The 21219-nt window shown below is 42.7% G+C and overlaps 2 protein-coding genes across 3 annotated transcripts; one reads left to right on the top strand and one right to left on the bottom strand.

Annotated features, from left to right (window-relative positions):
• Nucleotides 1–3319: 3319 nt before the first annotated feature.
• On the top strand, nt 3320–9979 carry LOC123407473 (putative clathrin assembly protein At5g35200). Of its 2 annotated transcripts, none has more exons than XM_045100608.1 (16): nt 3320–3574; nt 4837–4968; nt 5088–5157; nt 5296–5393; nt 5991–6132; nt 6270–6370; nt 6677–6760; nt 6862–6912; nt 7068–7133; nt 7236–7301; nt 7875–7955; nt 8044–8109; nt 8608–8769; nt 8852–8927; nt 9027–9139; nt 9227–9979. In XM_045100608.1, the coding sequence occupies exons 2-16, from the start codon at nt 4870–4872 to the stop codon at nt 9647–9649; spliced, it is 1698 nt and encodes a 565-aa protein (XP_044956543.1). In that variant the 5' UTR covers nt 3320–3574; nt 4837–4869; the 3' UTR covers nt 9650–9979. The 2 variants fall into 2 exon arrangements, with proteins under 2 accessions (XP_044956543.1, XP_044956544.1); XM_045100609.1 differs by lacking the exon at nt 3320–3574 and adding an exon at nt 3712–3982.
• A 1466-nt stretch (nt 9980–11445) lies between these two features.
• On the bottom strand, nt 11446–12492 carry LOC123407209 (protein STRICTOSIDINE SYNTHASE-LIKE 10-like). Its single transcript, XM_045100288.1, has one exon. The coding sequence runs from the start codon at nt 12490–12492 to the stop codon at nt 11446–11448; it is 1047 nt and encodes a 348-aa protein (XP_044956223.1).
• Between the last annotated feature and the right edge of the window lie 8727 nt (nt 12493–21219).

Genomic DNA, 21219 nt, shown 5'->3' with positions numbered 1-21219 from the left:
AATGAGAGTTTTTGTAATGAAACCTAGTTAAGTAAAACTAATTCGACAGTGTCAATTCTTGTCGGGATTAGGGCGTTTGTATAACACTAGTCTGGAGACATGACACACGATGGTCATACAGTGGCAACAACAAACCAATGAAAACCATAGCACCAGCAGTAGCGCCCCTTTCTCCTTCTTGCCTCATGTCTCCGTCGATAACGTAGCACGCATGCCCATTGATGGCCATAGGTGGAGTGATTAGGGGTTGCATGGATGAAAGAAGAAGAAGCCCAAGAAGTGGAAGCATGTCATAGAAGCCCTTGTTGCAAAATTACTTAATTGCCAACGACAGAAAATGCCATGTTGCGGGTCCTTATTTCGGCACAACAGTTGAGGCAATAGACGAGTTGCGCTAGATAGGACCGTGATGAGTCACTTAGAAATTGTAGGATCGGATACGCACTCGCTTGAAATCGGGACTAGCCAACTTAAAAATAACAAAATAATAACGACGCCTCCAATGCGTTCTTCGTATTTTGGAAGGAAAAGTAGGCACTATGATGTTGACTACCAAAACAAAGTCGCGCTCATCCCCTCCTACCACAAAATCCTTGAAGAAATCAAACTAAACCCCAACAAAAACGCATCCCATTCCTCTCCACCGACAAAGACCAATTAAATTAAGTAAATAGGACGGTGCAAAGAAAGTGATCACGGGGAGAAACGGGTGGGGCTACATACGACCGCGACGAGTCACTCAAACAACCAGTCTTTCAACCATGCAAGGTGCTTAGAAGAAACAACTCTATTTTTGTTTGCATCGGCGTTTGTTTTTTATCTTTGAAAAGGGGATTACCTCGGCCTGCATCAATGCTTATTCGTAGAGCATAGAAGTTGCCGAACGATAACGTCCATATGTATGACATCTTTATATTTTGTTCACACGTTTTAATTTTCGTTTATTTTGATTTGCACGAATCTTGTTGATTTTTGACGAGATTGAAGTACTATGTAAACGTAGTGTGCTGTGTGGGCGTTAGAGCGTTCGTCCACACGACCCACGGCGCGCCGTTGTCGCTGCGTCGTGTGGGTGAATCAGTCCTCGCCCACACATACACTATTCAGTCCACGTCGTGTTGTGAACTGCTCTTCACCCACATGGACACCATCGAGTCCATGTCGTGTGGGCGATGGTCTTCGCTCACATGACGCTCGTACGGTGATAGTTGGCAATTACAGTTATGCATATGTGTCAAGTAGTTAATCATACATGATAATTATGGTTGGACCACACGTGGTAACTAGTTAATCACACATGATAACTATGATTGGACCACACGTGGTAACTAGTTAATCACACATTACAACTATGATTGGACCACATGTGACAACTAGCTAATCACACATGACAACTATGATTGACCATAAATGAAAACTATGGATTGACCCCACATGGCAACTATCGTCAATTAGACATGACAACTATAGTTAACCAAAACAGAGAAGTTGTCATGCTTTACAACTAAAATTGTCATCCTCGAATAACTAAAGTTTTCATCAAAAAACGTCAGAACGGAATTGCTTCGTCATTCGTGCCACATGTGCAGAATCAGGACCAAACTTGATTTATTGTATCGCGCGCTAGCTTCAAATCAGGACCAAACTTGGATTACTCCAGAGCTCATTTCAGTTTGATAAACAGTAAAATTGAAAATAATTTAAATAAAATTCCAAAAATTCCAAAAAAGTTCTATGAACAACATTGATAAAAGTTTTAAGTGCGCGTAAAAATTCAGCCCCAAATAACATTTCTATAAGGCATGACAAAAAAATTAAAAAAACCAATACTCTGAAAATGCGGAGCTCATTTAAACTCGGTAGCAAAAGGGCACTTTCCACCAAACTTAGCCATCTTGAAAAATCAAAACGATAACGGCGCCTCCTATGCATTTCAACGTTTCAGGAGGAGAGGAGAAAAGTACTAGGGACCATGACGCTGACCGAAACAAAGTCACCGTCACCCCCCCCCCCCCCCCCTCCTCCTTCCACAAAAAAATGGTTTAAAAATCAAGCTGAAATCCCACAACAAAAAACGCATCCCAATATTCCTTTCCATTCTATTCCTCTCCACCGACGAGGAGGGGAGGCAACGAATCAAGGAAAAAGGAGGACGGCGCAAAGAAAAGATATGGAAAACGGAAAAGGGGCTCCAAACCAATCAACCACCCACTTATCAAACACAAACGGAAAAGACAGCCGGGTGAGCTAAGCTTAGAGGGTGTTTATTTCCACGCACATTTCGATGTAGGACTAAAAAAAGTTATTTTTACTCTCATATAAAACAAACAGAAAAGACTTTTAGAGACTTAAAATGGGGTATTTGAGACTAAATAAAAAGTCCCTATGAGAGGGTTTTTTTAGACTTTTTTAACACTTTTTTCAACGGTGCCCCTATTTTTAACATGCCATTTAATATCTTCTAGTACATTAGTATGAGTAACATGATCTTTTTGCATGTCATTTAATAACCTATAGTCCTTGTTTAGTCCATGAAAACAAACGGATAGGGACTAGGAGGGTGCTTGAATACGTTTTAGTCCCATGACTAAAAATAGTGAGACTAAAACTTGTTAGCCTCACCCATGTTTGGATCCAAATACTAAAGAGACTAAAAATTAAGGCCCTGTTTGAAACCATAATAGATTATAATAATCTAGATTATGAACATAGATTATATAATCTGGTTTATAAAAATAATCTAGATGGACATGTTTGGAGGTCAGATTATATAAACCGTAAACCAGCTTTTAAATTGTACAATGACATGTTTGCCCTCAGTTTACAAGGAAAAATAGGAAAGTGGCGGTGTCACTGCGTAATTCTCTTGAAGTTTACAAGGATAACACATCATTTGTAACCCATAATCTCATTTTAGCTGGGGTAGAGGAGATTATGAGATTATAATAATCTGGTCATCTAGTTTATAAAATCTACAATATAAACTGTCCTGTTTGGAAATACAATAGATTATAAAAACCAGATTATATAATCTGGATGGTTCCAAACAGGGCCTAAGTTAACGAGCATTTATTATCCTCCAAACCCTCCAATTCAAAACTCGTCTGTGTTAAAGGAGAGGAGTTAAATGAAAAGAGAGAGAACTAATCCACATTTTAGTAGGGATGCCTTAATGTGCACTTAGCAACACTACAACGAGTAGTACTACTTGGTCCATAATAATTCCCGATTAATTAATCCAGCTGAGCCGAGCTCGTACGCTGATCCGTGGTGGAAGTAAGTAAGTAGTTCCGGCTGTGGGCTGCGGCTGCGCTGTGTGCGGCCGTCGTCTCCCTCCTCCCTCCCCATAGTTTAATCTCCGGTACCGCGTCCCTGTCCGGCCACCGGGTGGTGGTTCGCGTCCGGGTTGGCCGAGCCGCGAAAGCGACCTCCCCTCCTCCCCCTCCTCTTCCTCTCCCCGTCGCCAAGAACCCACCCCACCCCGCACCCCCCCTCTCCTCCCACGCCCCGTGCAGCAAAGGCTCCTCCACCCCCCTCCCCGTCCGTCCGGATTCCCCCCCGCGGCTCCGCGGAGGTGCGCCAAGAAGCTGCTCAATTTCCTTCCTGCTTAACACTAGAGTAATTTTGTGCTACGGGTCTACGGTTTCTCGGTTGCGGCGCTGCGCGTGGCGGTGCCAGCTTTTTGGGCGATTCTGGCCTGGCCGTGCCGTGGCGGCGCAGGGCTCGAGCCCTGATTAAAGGCCATTTCTTTTCCTGGGGCGCCGCGCCGGCGAATGATTGTCTATTTGCTTTCTTGTTTCTTTGCTAGAGCTCCGGTTTGAAATTCGCTATATTTCCGTCCCGTCCGACTCCTTCTTGATTACCGTTGCTCAGCTGGATCCCTGGTCTCGCGGCTGGATCCGACCACCGGCCTCCCAGGGATTGCTTGCCGGAGCGGGTCAGCTCAGCTGGGCTCCTTCCTCCGTCGGCGTCAGTAATACTAGTATGCTGCGCTGAATTGAATTGTCCATTGCGTTGAATCCAAGCTTGAATTTATGCTTGTCCCCTTGTTCTTTGTCGGGCATAGAAGTTTGCGCCGCTTTCTCCGGGGAATCCGGACGGGATTCCTGCCCCGCCTTGTCCCGCTCGGTTTGGAGGAACCATCCTCTCGGCTCCCCTGTTTTCATCTCGTTCATTCGTAGTACTGTATATGGTTATTACGCTGGCTGACCGATAGTATCATCGGCGCAGCCTCCGTTCGACCATTTGTCTCGGCAGCCTTCTGCAATCACACACACCAGCTCTGTTACTTCGATCCTGTCGCTGTTCTTGTGATTCTGCTCCGTAGGTGAGTGGGTGCCTTGCCGGAGATGGTCCTTGGTAGATATGATTCGTGGTCCTGACCACTTTCTATCCCACCAATTTTGATCGATTGTCCTGCACAAGTATTCGGTGGAGTTCACTTTGGTTTGGTATCCTGTTCCTCTTTATCTCGCGGGATATATCCCTTGGGTGCGTCAGAGATTTTGGCGGCGTTTGATCCCCTCTGTCGCCCTCTTCTGTCTGCAGCTCGTTTCGATCCGCTTTTCTGGTTATCTTCTTCTGGATCCGTTGCCGTATTGATCTTGCGTGTTCCGGCTAAAATCATGTAGTAATTGCTTCCATCTTATGCCTGTAGATTTGTAGTAAATGCTTCTAGTTTGGTGACAAGTAGTTTTTGCTCAAGCAAAGCTGCAATTGTTCCAGGCCCCATGCATCTGTTACATTGTCTAGTTCAGTCTGAGAAAGCAGCATTTATTTGGCTTGCGTTTGGCGCACATCTCATTCATACTGTTTGCTGCTTTGCTTCACAATCAGGCCAGCTAGGACATCACACGTGAACCGGGGATAATGGCGGGTGGTGGCACTCAGCAGAGCCTCAGGAAGTACCTTGGTGCCCTCAAGGACACCACAACTGTGAGCCTGGCGAAAGTGAACAGCGATTACAAGGTCGGGCCGCTTTCATGACTCCTTTGAATGTTGAATTGTATTTGAAGCTTTCCATATCTGAACCTCTACTTCCATCGTGCTTCATTCGCTGCTGGCTTACCGTTTCTTGGGAACAACAGGAACTGGACATTGCAATTGTGAAGGCCACAAACCATAGCGAGCGTCCATCGAGGGAGAAGTACATAAGAGGTAATGGTTTATCCTGTCTCTTAGATACTTTTGTCGGTAGAAACCTGATATTCATGTTGCAGACACGCTAATTTTCTCTCTAGTTGTTAGTAGATATCTTCTATAGCTGCCATAAGTAACATGTTTGTTGGTTTGCAGAAATTTTCCTTTCCATTTCTGCTGCAAGGCCAAGGGCAGACGTAGCTTACTGCATTCATGCCCTTGCGAGGCGCCTTTCAAAGACACGGAACTGGGCGGTATGGATTTATTTCTTCCATTTAAGATTGTCAAATAAAACCCCTGTCATCTTTGTGTTCTTATGATTGCTGTTCTGTTAGAATGTACCAATATCAAAAACTCTTTTTACATATTGTATCTCGGTGCAATCTTGTAAACTTTGTGATGTTCATAAGGCTATGGTAACAATATGCAAAACTTGAAATGCCTAAATTTCAAAATTCGTACTGATATGTACTTGGAATGGGGTGGATGGTTTGTCCTGGCATGCTTGTGAGCTGGAGATTCCTATTGTACTTAACTATGCAAAATGATTCTCTGTAACTTTCCATATTTAATTTCAAATTCAGGTTCAGACCTAATTTTTTCTTGTTAAACTAACATATCTCCTCCCTCATGGTGCTTAATTCTGAATGAAATTTTATATTCTAACTTCTGAGGCCCATAATATATTGTTTGAACTTAGCAAATCAACTTGTTGATTCTTTATTAATTTTCCTAGAAGAAAAAACTTTATTTGAATGGTGGATGGTTTCCTTGTTTTTTTTATAATGCTTTTCGTATGTGATGCAATAAAGAACTTATAAACATTCTTTGCTTGGTTACTTATTCCTCAGGTTGCACTGAAGACATTAATTGTCATACATCGTGCCCTTCGAGAAGTTGACCCCACGTTTCGTGAAGAGCTTATTAATTATGGCAGATCTAGATCACATATGCTAAACATGGCCTACTTTAAGGATGATTCTAGTTCAGGAGGTACTAATTGCTAGTAGTTTTGTTATCTTGGGTGCCGCCTTGACATTCCTACCAGTACCGTCATTTGTATACATATACTGGAAATTCTAGTTTTGAGAAACTTTTCATGATTGTTTGCTCTCTACTTGTTGGTTCAGCTTGGGATTATTCTGCATGGGTACGCACTTATGCTTCATATTTGGAAGAGAGACTTGAATGTTTCAGAGTGCTGAAGTATGATGTGGAGTCAGATCCTCCGGTATGTATACCAGGATTGTTTCCCCTCAACAGCAAAATAATCATAAATACAATGCTAGTCCTACTTATTCCTCTTACCTGCATCTATGAGACTTTCTTAATTGCTGATGTAATTATGTGGAGCATGCTTCATGTGCTTGATTAATACCTAGATCAAGAATTTCAATGCACAACGGATAGTACACCCTGAAGCCAAAACTTAAAACTAGTTATTTTATCCTATTTAAAATACACGTTAACATAAAATGTTTATGTTCCAATAGTTCAGTTTCGCATCTAATTCTATGGAAAATTCTGATATCTGCAGAGGACCCGGGATCTTGATACTGTTGGTGTGCTAGATCATCTGCCACCACTGCAGCAACTTCTTTTCCGGCTTCTTGCTTGCCAGGTAACGAGCTATTTGCCAACTACAATTTCTTTAATTTCACCAAATCCTTTCTTCATGCGATGTTCTTGACATGTTAAATACAAATTACTGAAATTTTGCAGCCACAAGGGGCATCATCTTATAATGTCATAATCCAGCATGCACTTTCAATGGTAAGTAGGATGCTCGCTTCCTCTGTTTCTTATTTTGAGATTTTTTTTAGAAAAGGAGGCATCGCCCCGGCCTCGATGTCACACGCGTTTCATTTTTAGGCATTGTATATGAGTGGTTTGGCATTCAATGACTTTGTTTCATGCATTACTGAAAGGTTGCTCTGGAGAGTGTCAAGATCTACACTGCCATTAGTGATGGGACAATAAATCTTGTTGACAAGGTGAACTTCTGTGCTGTCGCTTAGGGTGTTTGTGGAACTTCTTAAATCACAAGCTCTTTTATTATTTTGCCCATCCAATTTACACCTTATTACCTGTTGCAGTTCTTTGAAATGCAAAGAAATGACGCTGTTAGGGCCCTTGACATATACAAAAGAGCAACTAACCAGGTAAAATCCATACCCCTTCTCTGTTGCTGATCTGCTATTATATTGTTCACTCGATTTCCTCCCCTGTTTATAGCAACACAACTAAAATTCCTTTTATTGAACGAACATAACTCAAAATTCTTGCACGTATAAAGTGCCTTGGTTATCTGTTAGCACTTAGGAGACATAGGAATACAATGGGATAACCCACTAATTATTGTGGACAGACTATTGCTTCAGTGCTTGATCGATGAAAACTGTTAGAAAAAATCTTAGGGCAGCCATGTCAGCCCATTCTATTGCTTCTCCATATGATATCTCTCTTTAATGAGGATTAGTTATATGCATTCTCAAGCAAGTGTTCAGCATGGGGATTCAAAAGCTTCTGTTTAATTTAGTTTTAGATACCAATGTATGGAATATTAATAAAACCCATCATAAAAGCATGTTTTTCCCCTTCAACCTCATCAGCTCCACTGACGCTGATCGATTTTAAAACTGAAATTCTGAACCACTGATTTAATCCTTGTGAACTGTGTTGAATAAGAATATGTGATCTAACTTCATCTTCTCTTTTACTTTTTTCTTTCGCAGTCTGAGAGACTGTCAGAATTTTATGAAGTGTGTAAAACAATACACGTAGCACGTGGTGAGAAGTTCTTGAAAATTGAACAGGTTTGTTAAATACTTGATTTGCAAGTCTTTGGTATCTGTTTTCCATGTTACCAAGCAGCTGACAGTATTCTGTTGATAACTTCTGCAGCCTCCGGCATCATTCATGCAAACCATGGAGGAATATGTGAGAGATGCTCCTGCGATGAAAGATAAGGTTCGAAAACTGTTTAAAACCAGAACTTTGTTATAGATATCAAGTAAGACATCATCATGTAGTTATCAGAATCTCCACTATCAGGAGGACAATGCATTTAGTCCAGAACTAGTTTCTAACAAAGTAACTAGCATTGTTGCGTACTTCTGTTATCTGGGTTGCTAGGCAGTTCTCTGTACTTCGTTTCAGTTAGCTTTCTTGTAACAGTGTCTGTTAGAGCCGAGTGAATATATTAGAGAAGTGCAGCTAAATTAATGTTGTGTATGCCGGTTGCTGAATGAGCCTTAAGCAAAAAAGAAAAGAAAGTTGCATGTTCATCCTAGTAAATGATTAGCATGATCAGGTATGTGTTTAATTGCACATAATTTGGAACTTCTCATGTGATGCAAATTGCTAGGAGTTACTTTGGCCCTGCAACTATTTCGATCATTTCCTTTTGATGATTTTCCTTATGTGTTTCTTGTTGAGTTTGCCCTGACCCATTTGATTTGTTTTCAGGCCATACTGGCTATAGAATACAACAAAGAGCCAGAGGAGGAAGTCAAGCCAACTTCACCGCCTCCGGTTTCTGAACCTGAAGTGGAACAAGAGCCGGAGCCCGAACCAGAACCAGAGCCAGTAAAAGAGGAAGCACCTGCTGCTGAACCAACAGACTTGCTGGTAACATACTGTGCTACACTGCCACTCACAAAGAGGTCACTACCCATGCATAGATTCTGCTAACACTTCCTTTGCTTGTCAGGGTCTGAATGAAACACACCCTGCTGTGGCTGAGATAGACGAGAGGAATGCTCTAGCGCTGGCGATTGTTCCAATAGGTACACATTTCTCTCCTGTGAACTAAAACCAGATGTTTTTCTTTTCATTGCTTGGAATCTGGTCAATACACAGCCCTTAATCTTTTTTGATCGCTCCAGATGACGTACCCAAGGCCGCTCCTGCTTTTGAAAATGGAGTCACAGGCTGGGAACTGGCCCTTGTCACTGCACCCAGTTCAAATGAAACTGCCGTCGCTTCAGGCAAAAAATTGGTATGATACATTTTTCTACAGATGCAACAATTATATCCTGTCTTGCTGATTATCCTTTGGTCATACTAAATTTGACTCCTTTTGCAGGCTGGTGGACTGGACTTGCTCACCCTTGACAGCCTATACGAAGACGCGAACCGACGAGCGAGCCAGCCCGCAAGCTACAACCCCTGGGAGACCACCGGTGCCGCCCCGGCCCCGATGATGCAACAGCCAGCAGCAATGCAGGACCCGTTCTACGGCTCGAACGGGTACGCGGCGCCCCATGCGGTGCAGATGGCCGCCATGGCCCAGCAGCAGCAGGCTTTCATGCTTCAGCAGCAGATGATGATGGCCAACCACCACCCTCAGGCCCAACAGTACCACCACCAGGCACAAGCAGCCCCGGCGAACCCATTCGGTGCCAACCCGTTTGCGCCCGCCGGTGCCCAACACCCTTACGGCGGCGCTGGCACCGGGATGATGCCCCTCCACGCCGTCCAGGGCAATGCGTACACCGGGCTGATCTAGCCGGTGGTTCACAGATGAAAACTTTGTTCTGCCCATGTTCTTTTTTCTTGGCTGCCATTGTGACGGCTTTGTAGCTCAGGTAGGAATGGGGGGAGTGACACGGCCGTTGATCGGGAGCAAAGGAGTGTAGCTGGTTTGTCGGATTCGGATCGATCCGTGTAGGCGCTTGTGTATTTTGTATATGGCGTTTCTCGTATGTGCAGGTGAGTCTGGGGGATATATATACGTTGGCGGATTGGATTATTCATGGATGTTTGGTGCGACGATGAACAATAATGTGACGATTCTTTGTAGTGTAAAATGGAAGAACCGTGATGTTCTTGTGCAACATATGCTTTGCCTCGTGTTGCTCGGTGAACTGTCTTTTCTTGTTCTGGATGAAATTGCAAACGAGTATGTTGATGCACCTGTAGAATTTTGCTTAAAGTCATTTAACCAATTTTCATACCGTCGCAGGTGATTTCTCTTAACAAATCATTTTACTTTTGTAAGAATCGATTATTTTTTGTTTTTGTGCGTGTTAACTTGTACAACTATCTAGACCGTCTCTGTTTTTTGAACAATTTGTTTCACAACAATTCTAGTGCTTTTTGTGTCTTTTGCTCTTTGCAAGTCGCAACTGTACTTCCATATAGTGCTTAGTACTTCCTCCGTTCAGATATATATTCACAACAATTCTAGTGCCTTTTGTGTATTTTGCTCTTTACAAGTCGCAATTGTACTTCAATATCCTCTATAATACAAAACTTTTTAGGATTGAAGGCCTCGCAATCAATTAAGGTCTTCAATTGAAATTTGGTCACCCAGTTTTAATGAGAGTCAATAATTTCTCAATAAGCTTTTCCATTCAATTCTTCTAATTCACTATGCTCTGTAATTTTGAAGCTTTTTTATTGATTTGGGATTTGGTTCATGATTTAGACTCGGACAATGATTTTCAAAATCAATCGGGAGCAACTGACTTATAAAAATATATCAATTCCGTGCACCCCCTTGTCACCTAGAAATATATTATTGTAGCACTAAACAGTACATGCAGAGAATTACGCAGAAAAGTTTTAGATGTAAATACCGGTTGATTAGCACATAACACAGAATCACACCATAAAAAGCCCATCAAAACACCGCATTATAAATAAAACAAAATAAAATACTCCATCATCTCTCACACTAGCCAAATCAAATTCTCCCTCGGTTCTAAGATATAAGGTGTGATTTTGTTCTTGAACACTCAAATTATCTAACTTTGACTAAGTTTAAAATAAAAAATATCGACATCCACAGTACTAATAAATAAAATGAAAATTCATTTCATAATGAATTTAATGATGCAATGAGATGTTATGGATATTAATGTAGTTCTCTACAAATTTGGTCAAACTTGAAGAGACTAATACACCAATATTTTTTAAAAATCCAATGCACCAATATTTTAAAACAAAGAGACTAATTTATTTTATAAGAACACAACAACACCAACGACGCAGCAACACGTGCTTAATCCTTCTAGTATAGACTATATATAAATTGAAATAAGTGAATAAATATACTAAAACATATATATAAATATATGCATCTGATTCAGGAAAAAGTTAGAACATCTTAAATTTGTGAACGGTGGGAGTAGAAGATAGTTTGATACCACTTTATTATACTAAAATATACATGATCCTTGTCCAACAGAAAACTCCACTTAACAGACTACACAACTAAAATATGACAAAACAATATCCCAACAGTGAAAAAGCAAGCATATCCTAAGAAAAAACCCTTAATTTACATATTAATTGATTTCCCTACTTGCGTATAACGACGGACACATAGCGAAGCTCGACGGATCCCATGAACAATTTGCCGCCTTTCCTCTCCACCACCTCGGTCGGCCTCACGCTCTTGGGCCCCCTCATCTCCTCGATTATTTTACCTTCCGCGTCGATCCTCAAGGCTAGCAGATGGCTATCAACGCCAAAGGGGAGCTCATTCTTCTCACGGTGTAGTGCCACCCAATATCCTCCTTTCTTGTCGGGCCTCACGTTGTCTGGATAGCCAGGAAGGTCGGCGAATAGCTCCATCGTGCCCGTCTTGGATCCCTTGATCCAGTATCGTAGCAGCTTACACGGCCCGGTCGACGAGATGATGAGATGAGTCCTATCAGCGCTGATGGCAAGTCCATTGGGGTAAGTGATGCCTGCCTGGAGCACGACGGCCTTTCCCGTCCGTGGGTCGTACCTCATTAGCCGGCCCGACGAGTCTCCGGTTCTGGTAACCATCTCATGTTGTGACCTGTTGAAGTTCATGGAGCTGTCTGTGAAATAAACCTCGCCGGTGACTTGGTCGATGTCCACGCCGTTGGTGAAGCGGAGAGGTACGCTATCAACCTCCGTGACCAACACGGTGGCCTCCCCGCCGCCCGGCGCGACCCTCATGAGCCCCTTGTAGGCGTCGGCAATGTACAGGTACCCAGACTTTAGGTGGAACCGCAGACCGAGCGGACGGCCGCAGTGGCTCTCCGTGGCCGTCTCCGGGCGAAGGAGAGACGCCGTGCACGCCTCACTGCTGTAGTCGGGGTTGTAGGTGTACGTCGACCAGCCGAGGGCGTCGCCGTTCCACTTGAGCACGCGGCCGTCGGAGACGCCGCTGTATGGGCCGTGCCCCTTGGCGTCGAAGGCGACGCTCTCCGGGCCGCGCAGCAGTCCGCGCGGCAGCGGCAGGTGGCGCGTCCGCGTGGCGTCGATGCTGGGGACGGCGGCGGCGGCGGCGGTGCTTGGCGAGAAGCAAAAGATAAGGAGCAGCACGGCGAGCGAGATGGTCGCCGCGGCGACACCCCTCGTGCCGCTCGCCATTGTTGACTTGCTTCGCTAGGACGATCCCGTAGGTGTTTCGCTGGCTGAAGAGCTTGTTTCGATCGATTGGTGATGTTGTTGTGTTTGTTCGATGGATTGATTGATGGCCTGGTTCGTTTGGTGCCTCTGCTCTTATAGTGAGTTTTGGTCTCCGAGTGCCTGCATGATTCGGCCGTCCTCCTCCCGCCGGGTCCGTATTCTCCTCGTCTCGGTATTGTTCCGATTCCTTGTCAGGGTTTCCTTTTTCTCAACTGAACGGGAGGAACTGTTTGTCCTTGGTCCTTTTTTTTTAAACTTACTGACCCTTTATAATCTAGCCAACAAAGCTAGGAATGTCATCGGAGATTACAGCTAACACAAAGTCCGGGGTACCCCACCCACACCTTACAAAGTTCATCACCCACTCTAACCCTAGCAAACTTATGTGCTACACCATTAGCTGATCGCCTAACCCAGTCCACTCTACAGGCTTCAAAGGTCGATAACAGCGATTTAATTTCCTGGATCCAAGGCCCCACAACAGCCATATTCATCTGTTGTTCCTTCAGCCTCAGGACCAAACCTTGATTATCAAGCTCAAGGTGTATCTTTACGACTCCCCGCTGTCCTGCCAATTGCACCGCCCGTTTGCAAGCCAGGATCTCAGCCGCTTCCGCGTCCCTGACATCGCCGAAGAAATGAGTAGCACCAGCCAGGAAAGCTCCATTATGGTCCCGCAACACCACACCACCGCCCCCCTTCGTAGCAGATTTAGACATAGCACCATCTGAATTGACCTTAATCCACCCTTCTTCCGGCACTGTCCATTTCTGAATCGGCCTATGCTTTGGCTGACCCGCAGGTTGCTCGTGTGTGTTCTTCCACTCTCTTACCAAAGCAGAAACAGATTCTAATATCGCATGTGGTGGAGCGATTCGCTTCCCGTCCCTTGCTTCGTTCCTGGCCAACCAAAGTCCATATGTAGCGTGCACCATGTCCTTGGTCCTGAAGTGCCTTGCTGCTTCTCCTTTTTTGTGCCACACTCCTACTTGGGCCGAGCTTTTTCTCGTTGGTCAACCCTATTTTATAAAGGGCCTGCTACGCATTTGCTGGATGATGTTTACAAAACGTCTTTCGCCTTGATAGCCATAGGATCGCGAGCTTGTTCGGTCTTCTTTTCATGCACATGCCGAACCGTTTTTTCTTTGAAACAAGACCTATGTTTTTCAAACAAGAACGTTGCTGCAGAAATGATAGTCGTAGGATCGCGAGCTCGACAACCGTCCGATCTTCTTCCCGTGTGCGTGTCGAACCATTTTTCTTTGAGACAATACCTATGTTTTTGAAACAAAAACGCTATTGCACAAATGGTTGTCGTAGGATCGCGAGCTCGACAACCGTCCGATCTTCTTCTTCCCGTGCGCGTGCCGAACCATTTTTTCTTTAAAACAAGACCTATGTTTCTAAAACAGGAACGTTGCTGTACAAATGGTAGTCGTAGGATCACGAGCTCGACGACCGTCCAATCTTCTTTCCGTACGCGTGCTGAACCGGTTTTTCTTTGAAACAAGACCTATATTTCTGAAACAATAACGTTGTTGCAAAAATGATAGCCATAGGATCTCGAGATCCACAACCATCCGATCTTCTTTCCGTGCGCGTACCAAATCATTTTTTCGTTGAAACAAGAGCGTTGCTGCAGAAATGGTAGTTGTATGATCACGAGCTCGACAACCGTCTGATCTTCTTCCGGTGCGTGTGCCAAACCGTTTTTTCTTTGAAACAAGACCTATGTTTCTGAAACAAGAACGCTTCTGCAAAAAAAAAAGATCCATAATCGTGCGGCAGAGTGGCGTCTTTCATCACTGCAACAAAGTTGTTGCAGAATATTTTGCAACATAGGTCTTGTTAAAGAAATCTTTGCAACACATGTCTTGTTGTAGAAATCCGGCTGGAAATCCTCGTCATCGTTGCGCTCCCAGCCGCACGAGTCTCCGCCGTTGCAAACTCTCTTTTTCTGAAACAAATGCTCAGTTGCAGAAAAATGTGAATACAAAGAGGCTTGCTTACGATCGTATAATCAAAAACCAATTGTCGAGCTCCTGATTCTACGGCTACCATTTCTGGAGCAGCGTTCTTGTTTGAAAAACACAGGTATTGTTTCAAACATAAAAGGTTCGGCATGCGCACGGGAAGAAGATCGAACAAGCTCCCGATCCTATGGCTATCAAGGCGGAGGATGTGTTGTAAACATCATCTGGGAGAAGCGTAGCAGGCCCCATTTTATAAACTCGTTAGTTTTTTTGTTCCTTTGTTTTTTTATTATCGTTATTACCATAATGCTATTTGGTAGTGTCTTTTGTGTTTCATATATTTAGATAACTTATTATGGATCTATTTATGAAAATGGTCAAGCAATACAGTTTCACTGATCTATTTATTGTGTAAAATATTTATTTTGATAGTATAACTCATTTCTATTAAAAAGAAGTTTAAATTTAAGATAACTAAGTTTGTCCTATTTTCTATAAAACATTTTGGCAAGTTAAGTAAACATTTTTTTAATAAAGTACCTTAATAACATATTTCATGGATACAAGAATATGGTATGGTGGGCCCAGGGTGCGGTGCACGTACAATATTTTAGACACAAAACAAATGTCGAAGCTTGGCATCGAGGACATTTTGAAAACGAAACGTGTGTTGGGTTTGTGGTTAGTGGATGACATGTATGGTTTCCTCTTTCGAAGTCTTAGTCATGGTGGGGTGCCAGATCTCGAGTTCGTTGGCATGTCCGAGGTGTTGCCCCGGTCTGATTCGTTCAACGGTAAGACTTTCACATTTTGTGAGCCACCTTGGAGGTCCACAAATCTGCATATTAGCCATGAAGCCGTGTCGAGCTCGGGTGAGTAGGTGATCCATCGTTCTTTTTTTTGGTGTCTGCTGTGGTGGTATGATACTTGTGATCTGCGTTGGGTTTTCCGTGAAGAGGAACGGGTTATCGCATCATAATGTGGGTAAATATTTTCCTCAGTTATGAAACCAAGGTTTATCGAATCAATAGGAATATCAGCCACAACCGTCTTCAATGGTTGTACACAAAAGAACAAAGAACTTGCACCGAATGCGGGCAAGAGGGTTTTCAATCCTCTTGTTCTTGTTATTTGCAAGCGAGTGAGGTGTGTAGATAATTGTAGATAGCAAGATAAAATAAAAACAAGTAAATGGAAACAAGGTATTGAAGGTCTTATCAACATGTTCTGAATAGACTCGGGGGGCCATAGTTTTCCCTAATGACATCTCTCATGAAAAATAGCATACGGTGGGTAAATAAATTATTGTTGCGCACTTGACAAAAAAGGAGATAGCTATGCGATATTCACGACAATGATCATGTATATATAGGCATCACGTCCATAAACAAATAGACCGAATCCTGCTTGCACCTATTACTATTACTCCACTCATCGACCACTATCCCGCATGAATTTAGAGTATTAAGTAAAACAGAGTAATGCATGGAGAAAAATGACATGATTTAGATAAAGTAAACTGAAGCAATATGGATAAACCCCATCGTTTTATCCTTAGTAGCAGCAATACAAAGAAACATCTTGTCCCCTTTCGTCATAGGGATATAAAAATTCACCAGGTTAAACCTACTACAATGCACCTCTCTCATCAAGAAACATCAATCTAGTTGGCCAAACTATTTCAATGGATCAGAGAGAATTATGAAGCTATCATAAACATGCACATAAGAATCATATAAGTATTGAGAGGAGACTCAAATATTTATCATGAATAATCTGAACATAAATCCACAATTCATTGGATCCCAACAAACGCACCGCACAAAAGAATTTACATCATGTGGATCAAAGTGGAGATGCGATGATCATTGTATTGAAGATCAAAGAGAGAGATATTGCCATCTAGGTACTGGCTATCGACCCGTAGGTCTGTGGTGAATTACTCACACATCATTGTGAGGGCAGCAAGGTTGATGAAGAGGCCCTCCATGATCGATCCCCCTTTGACAGGGTGCCGGAACGGAGCTCCAGATGGCCTCCCGTCGAAACAGAGACTTCCGATGGCATAAAAAGTGTTTCGGGACTCTTTCTGGTATTTCTGGTGTATATGGGAATTTATAAGCGAGAGAACGGAGTCGGGAAGGCCTCTAGGGGCCCATAAGCCAACAGGGCACGACAAGATCAAAACTTATATTTGTTTGAGAGTTAATGAATAGTGACGGTAATTTGCATTGGTCATAAGAGTAGATAAAAAATAACGTGTGTTCAATGAGTGATAATTAAAACCATCATGTAGCACACATAGGGAAATTGTGGTAAATGATATTGATATGGTGATATGAAAAGGTGTGAGTGCATAATCATTAATTCACAGAGGTGTTGATATTAAGAGATGCTAAAACTTGTTGAACATCTCAAAAATTAAAATGGCATGGTGATTATGTGTGTGCATTTCTATTCCTCATTGAAAACCTAGTGTTGTTTGGAGTCAGAGTCGCACGATGGTTAATTCCTACCAACCCTCTCCCTCGGGACATCCGAGTAGTACTTTGATTTGTGATAAGACTAATAAAACTTTGCAATAAGTATATGAGTTCTTTATGACTAATGTGACATCTTGGACACACGCAATCTCACCTCCTCATATTTGCTAACCTCTCCAGTACCGCGCATAGCCCACTCTCACCTCGAGGATTGCTGCAACTTTCGTCGGTGCATCCAAACCCGTGACATGATATGCTCTGTTGCACATAAGCCTTATTATATCCTCCTCAAAACATCCACCATACGTACCTATTATGGCATTTCATAGCCATTCTGAGATATATTTTCATGCAAATTCCATCGTCACTCCAAATGACTAGTTCGTTCATCATCATATTACTTTGTATGATCATCTAGAGCTGACGAAGTATTTCTGGCAAAGCCACCGTTTATAATAGCATTTGTGGCAATGCCACTAAATATCATATGCTGAATACATGTCACGCTAGATCATTGCACATCCTGGTACAGTGCCAGAGATATTTATATTGGAGTCATGTTGCTTCATAGTTCATCATATCAAGTTATCCATGAGTTGTAAGTAAATAGAAGTGTGATAATCATCATTAATGGAGCATTGTCCCAGTGACGAAATAAAGATGGGGGAATTCAAATGAGCCCACCTTATATAAAAAAATGAATGAGAGAAAAAGAGAGAAGGGACTTTGCTACTATCCTTTACCGCACTTGTGCCTCAAAGTGGCACCATGTTCAGAGTCAAAACATTTATAAACTTGGCTTGTATATTCCGATAACGGGCTTCCTCAAATGCCCGAGGTCTTCATGAGCAAGCAACTTGGATGCACACCCCAGCTAGCTTTAGTGGAGCTTTCATACACTTATAGCTCTAGTGCATCATTTGCATGGAAATCCCAACTCCTTGTGTCAATATCTATCGATGGGCATCTCCATAGCCCGTTGGTACGCCTAGTTGATACGAGACTATCTTCTCCACTTTTCAACCCTTTGAAACCTACCACCTTATTCTATTCCACCATTATACTATGTCCAATGGTTCACGCTCATGTATTGCGTGAAGAATAAAAAGTTGATGCATATTGAAAAGGTACGATCCAATTACCTGACTTGGGCACCGTGGTGCTTTACATTTGTAGTTATGTGATGAAGATGGAGCCATACCTTGCTAATATAATAAAGATGGATAGGGTTGAAATAATCTTTGAGGATCGTACACTTTGAAAAATTAATTGTTTTGCTGCTTATACTTATATATATTATTGTGTTAATATTTGTTAATTTATCGTTTCTCAGTGAGCATACATGCCTAAGAATACATCATGGATAACATGTCAAATAAAAAATTCTGTTTTTATCATTTACCTACTCGAGGACGAGCATAAATTAAGCTTGAGGATGCTTGATACATCTCCAACGTATCTATAATGTTTGATTGTTCCATGATATTATGTTGTCATTTTAGAACACTTTTTATGCACTTATCTACCAATTTATATTACTTTTGATCACTAACCTATTGACCCACTGCCCCGTGACAGTTGCTATTTTCTGCATGTTTTTCCACTTTAGAGGTTCTAGTACCAAATGAAGTCCAATTGACCTGAATTTTTTGTGATTATTTTGGACCAAACCTAGACCATGGAGCATTAGAAGAGGGTCGAAAGGCGCACAAGACCCCACTAACCCAAGAGGGTGCGACCTGGGGGCACCCTGATGGCTTGTGGACCCCTCTTGGCTCTCCTGACCCTGTTGTGTGGCCTATAAATTCTTATCTACCCTAAATCCTTTGAGGGAGGTCCCGAAACACTTTTTACGTCACCGCAAGTCTGTGTTCTGATGAGAGGCCATCTAGAGCTCCGTTCCGACACTCTGTCAGAGGGGGGTTGATCAGGAGGGCTTCTTCACCAACCTTGCTGCCCTCTTGCTGATGCGTGAGTAGTTCACCACAGACCTACGTGTCCATAGCCAGCACCTAAATGACAATCTCTCTCTTTTATCTTCAATACAATGATCATCGCATCTTCGCTTTGATCCATATGATGTAACTCTTTTGTACGGTGCGTTTGTTGGGATCCGATGAATTATGGGTTTATGTTCAGATTATTCATGATAAATATTTGAGCCTGCTCTGATATATAATATGATTATTATGTGCATGATTATTATAGCTTCGTAATTCTCTCTGATCTATTGAAATAGTTTGGCCAACCAGATTGCTATTTCTTCGATGAGAGAGGTGCGTTGTAGTAGGTTCAACCTGGTGAGTTTCTGTTGGGGAACGTTGCATGGGAAACAAAAAATTTCCTACGCACACGAAGATCTATCATGGTGATGTCCATCTACGAGAGGAGATTTTGGATCTACGTACCCTTGTAGATCGCACAACAGGAAGCGTTAAGAAATGCGGTTGATGTAGTGGAACGTCTTCACGTCCCTCAAACCACCCCACGAACCGTCCCGCGATCTGTCCCAAGATCCGTCCCGCGATCCGTCCCACGAACCGTCTCGCGATCCGTTGCATGAACCGTCTTGCGATCCGTCTCATGATCCGTTTCGATCCGTCCCACGAACGTCTTGCTCGTGAGAGAGGTTTTAGTCAACGGTTCTGAAACTTTCAGATCCGTGTGTTCTTTACAAATCTTTATGTCATCTTATAGATGCTGCTACTACGTGCTATTCGGAAATACTCCAAATATCTACTCTACTATACGAATCCGTTTTACTACTCATAGTTATTCAGATTAGTGTCAAAGCTTGCATCGACGTAACCCTTTATGACGAACTCTTTAACCACCTCCATAATCGAGAAAAATTCCTTAGTCCATTAGTTACTAAGGATAACTTTGACCGCTATTCAGTGATTCAATCCTGGATCACTCTCTGTACCTCTTAACGGACTTGTGGCAAGGCACATATCAGGTGCGGTACACAGCATGGCATACTGTAGAGTCTACGGCTAAGGCATAGGGGACGACCTTCGTCCTTTCTCTTTCTTCTGTGGTCGGGCTTTTGAGTCTTACTCATGTTCACACCTTACAATACAGCCAAGAACTCCTTCTTTACTGATCTATTTTGAACCCCTTCAAAAACTTGTCAAGGTATGCATTTCATTTGAAAGTTCTGTTTCAGCATTTTGATCTATCTCCATAGATCTTGATGCTTAATGTTTCAAGTAGCTCTATCCAGGCCTTCCTTTGAAAAACCCCTTTCAAACAACCTTTATGCTTTACAGAAATTCTACATTACTTCTGATCAACAATATGTCAACCACATATACTTTATCAGAAAAACTATAGTGCTCCCACTCACTTCTTTGGAAATACAAGTTTCTCATAAACCTTGTACAAACCCAAAAGCTTTGATCATCTCATCAAAGCATATATTCCAACTCCGAGATGCTTGTACCAGTCCATAAAAGGATCGCTGGAGCTTGCATACTTGTTAGTATCCTTAGGATCGACAAAACCTTCTGATTGTATCACATACAATCTTTCCTCAAGGAAACCGTCGAGGAAACAATGTCTTGTGTTCCTATGTGCAATATTTCACAAATAATGCAGCAACTACTAACATAATTCTAACAGACTTTTAGCATCGCTACGAGTGAGAAAGTCACATCCTAGTCAACTCTTTGATCTTGTCGAAAACATTTTTGCGACAAGTCGAGATTTTCTTAATAGTGACTTATCACCATCATCGTCTGTCTTTCTTTTAAAGATCCATCTTTACTTATTAGTCTTACTACCATCAAGTAGTTCTTCCAAAGTCTACACCTTGTTTTATACATGGATCCTCTCTCGGGTTTCATGGCCTCCAGTTGTTGGGGCATAGTTTATGCCTAAGTAATTTTGGTGATTGATGACAGTACCGCAAAGGACTAACCGTGTGTATTAAGATTTCAGATAACACACGTCAACGACACAAGATGACTCGCCCCCTCTTTCGTGGAACAAAAGCACGGTGTTCTCTACGATTCTCTTTATTTGAGTCATAGGAAAGCCGTACTATTAAGAGGGGAACCGTAGTGGAAAGGTTTGGGTGGAATCAATTTTGCACGCGCACACTTCACATATTTTCCCCCTTGCCGACAATTTTGGAGTGGCTCCCGCCGTAGTGTTTCCTTCATCTTTGCAAAGGGTCCCCCAGCGGTAGTACCGCTGGGCCTAGCGGTAGTACCGCTGGCCCTAGCGGT

The sequence above is a fragment of the Hordeum vulgare genome, chromosome 7H (genome assembly GCF_904849725.1).
Source record: "Hordeum vulgare subsp. vulgare chromosome 7H, MorexV3_pseudomolecules_assembly, whole genome shotgun sequence".
NCBI classification, from domain to species: domain Eukaryota; kingdom Viridiplantae; phylum Streptophyta; class Magnoliopsida; order Poales; family Poaceae; genus Hordeum; species Hordeum vulgare.
Note: the sequence above shows the minus strand (reverse complement) of the source record. Positions and strands in the feature narration are given on the sequence as shown.

What these genes read in the sequence shown, in the direction of transcription:
- LOC123407473 (XM_045100608.1), top strand. Translation starts at nt 4,870, where the DNA reads ATGGCGGGTGGTGGCACTCAGCAGAGCCTCAGGAAGTACCTTGGTGCC. An exon ending in AAGTGAACAGCGATTACAAG is followed by an intron (nt 4,969 to 5,087) that starts GTCGGGCCGCTT and finishes TGGGAACAACAG; the next exon opens with GAACTGGACATTGCAATTGT. An exon ending in CAAAGACACGGAACTGGGCG is followed by an intron (nt 5,394 to 5,990) that starts GTATGGATTTAT and finishes CTTATTCCTCAG; the next exon opens with GTTGCACTGAAGACATTAAT.
- LOC123407209 (XM_045100288.1), bottom strand. Translation starts at nt 12,492, where the DNA reads ATGGCGAGCGGCACGAGGGGTGTCGCCGCGGCGACCATCTCGCTCGCC.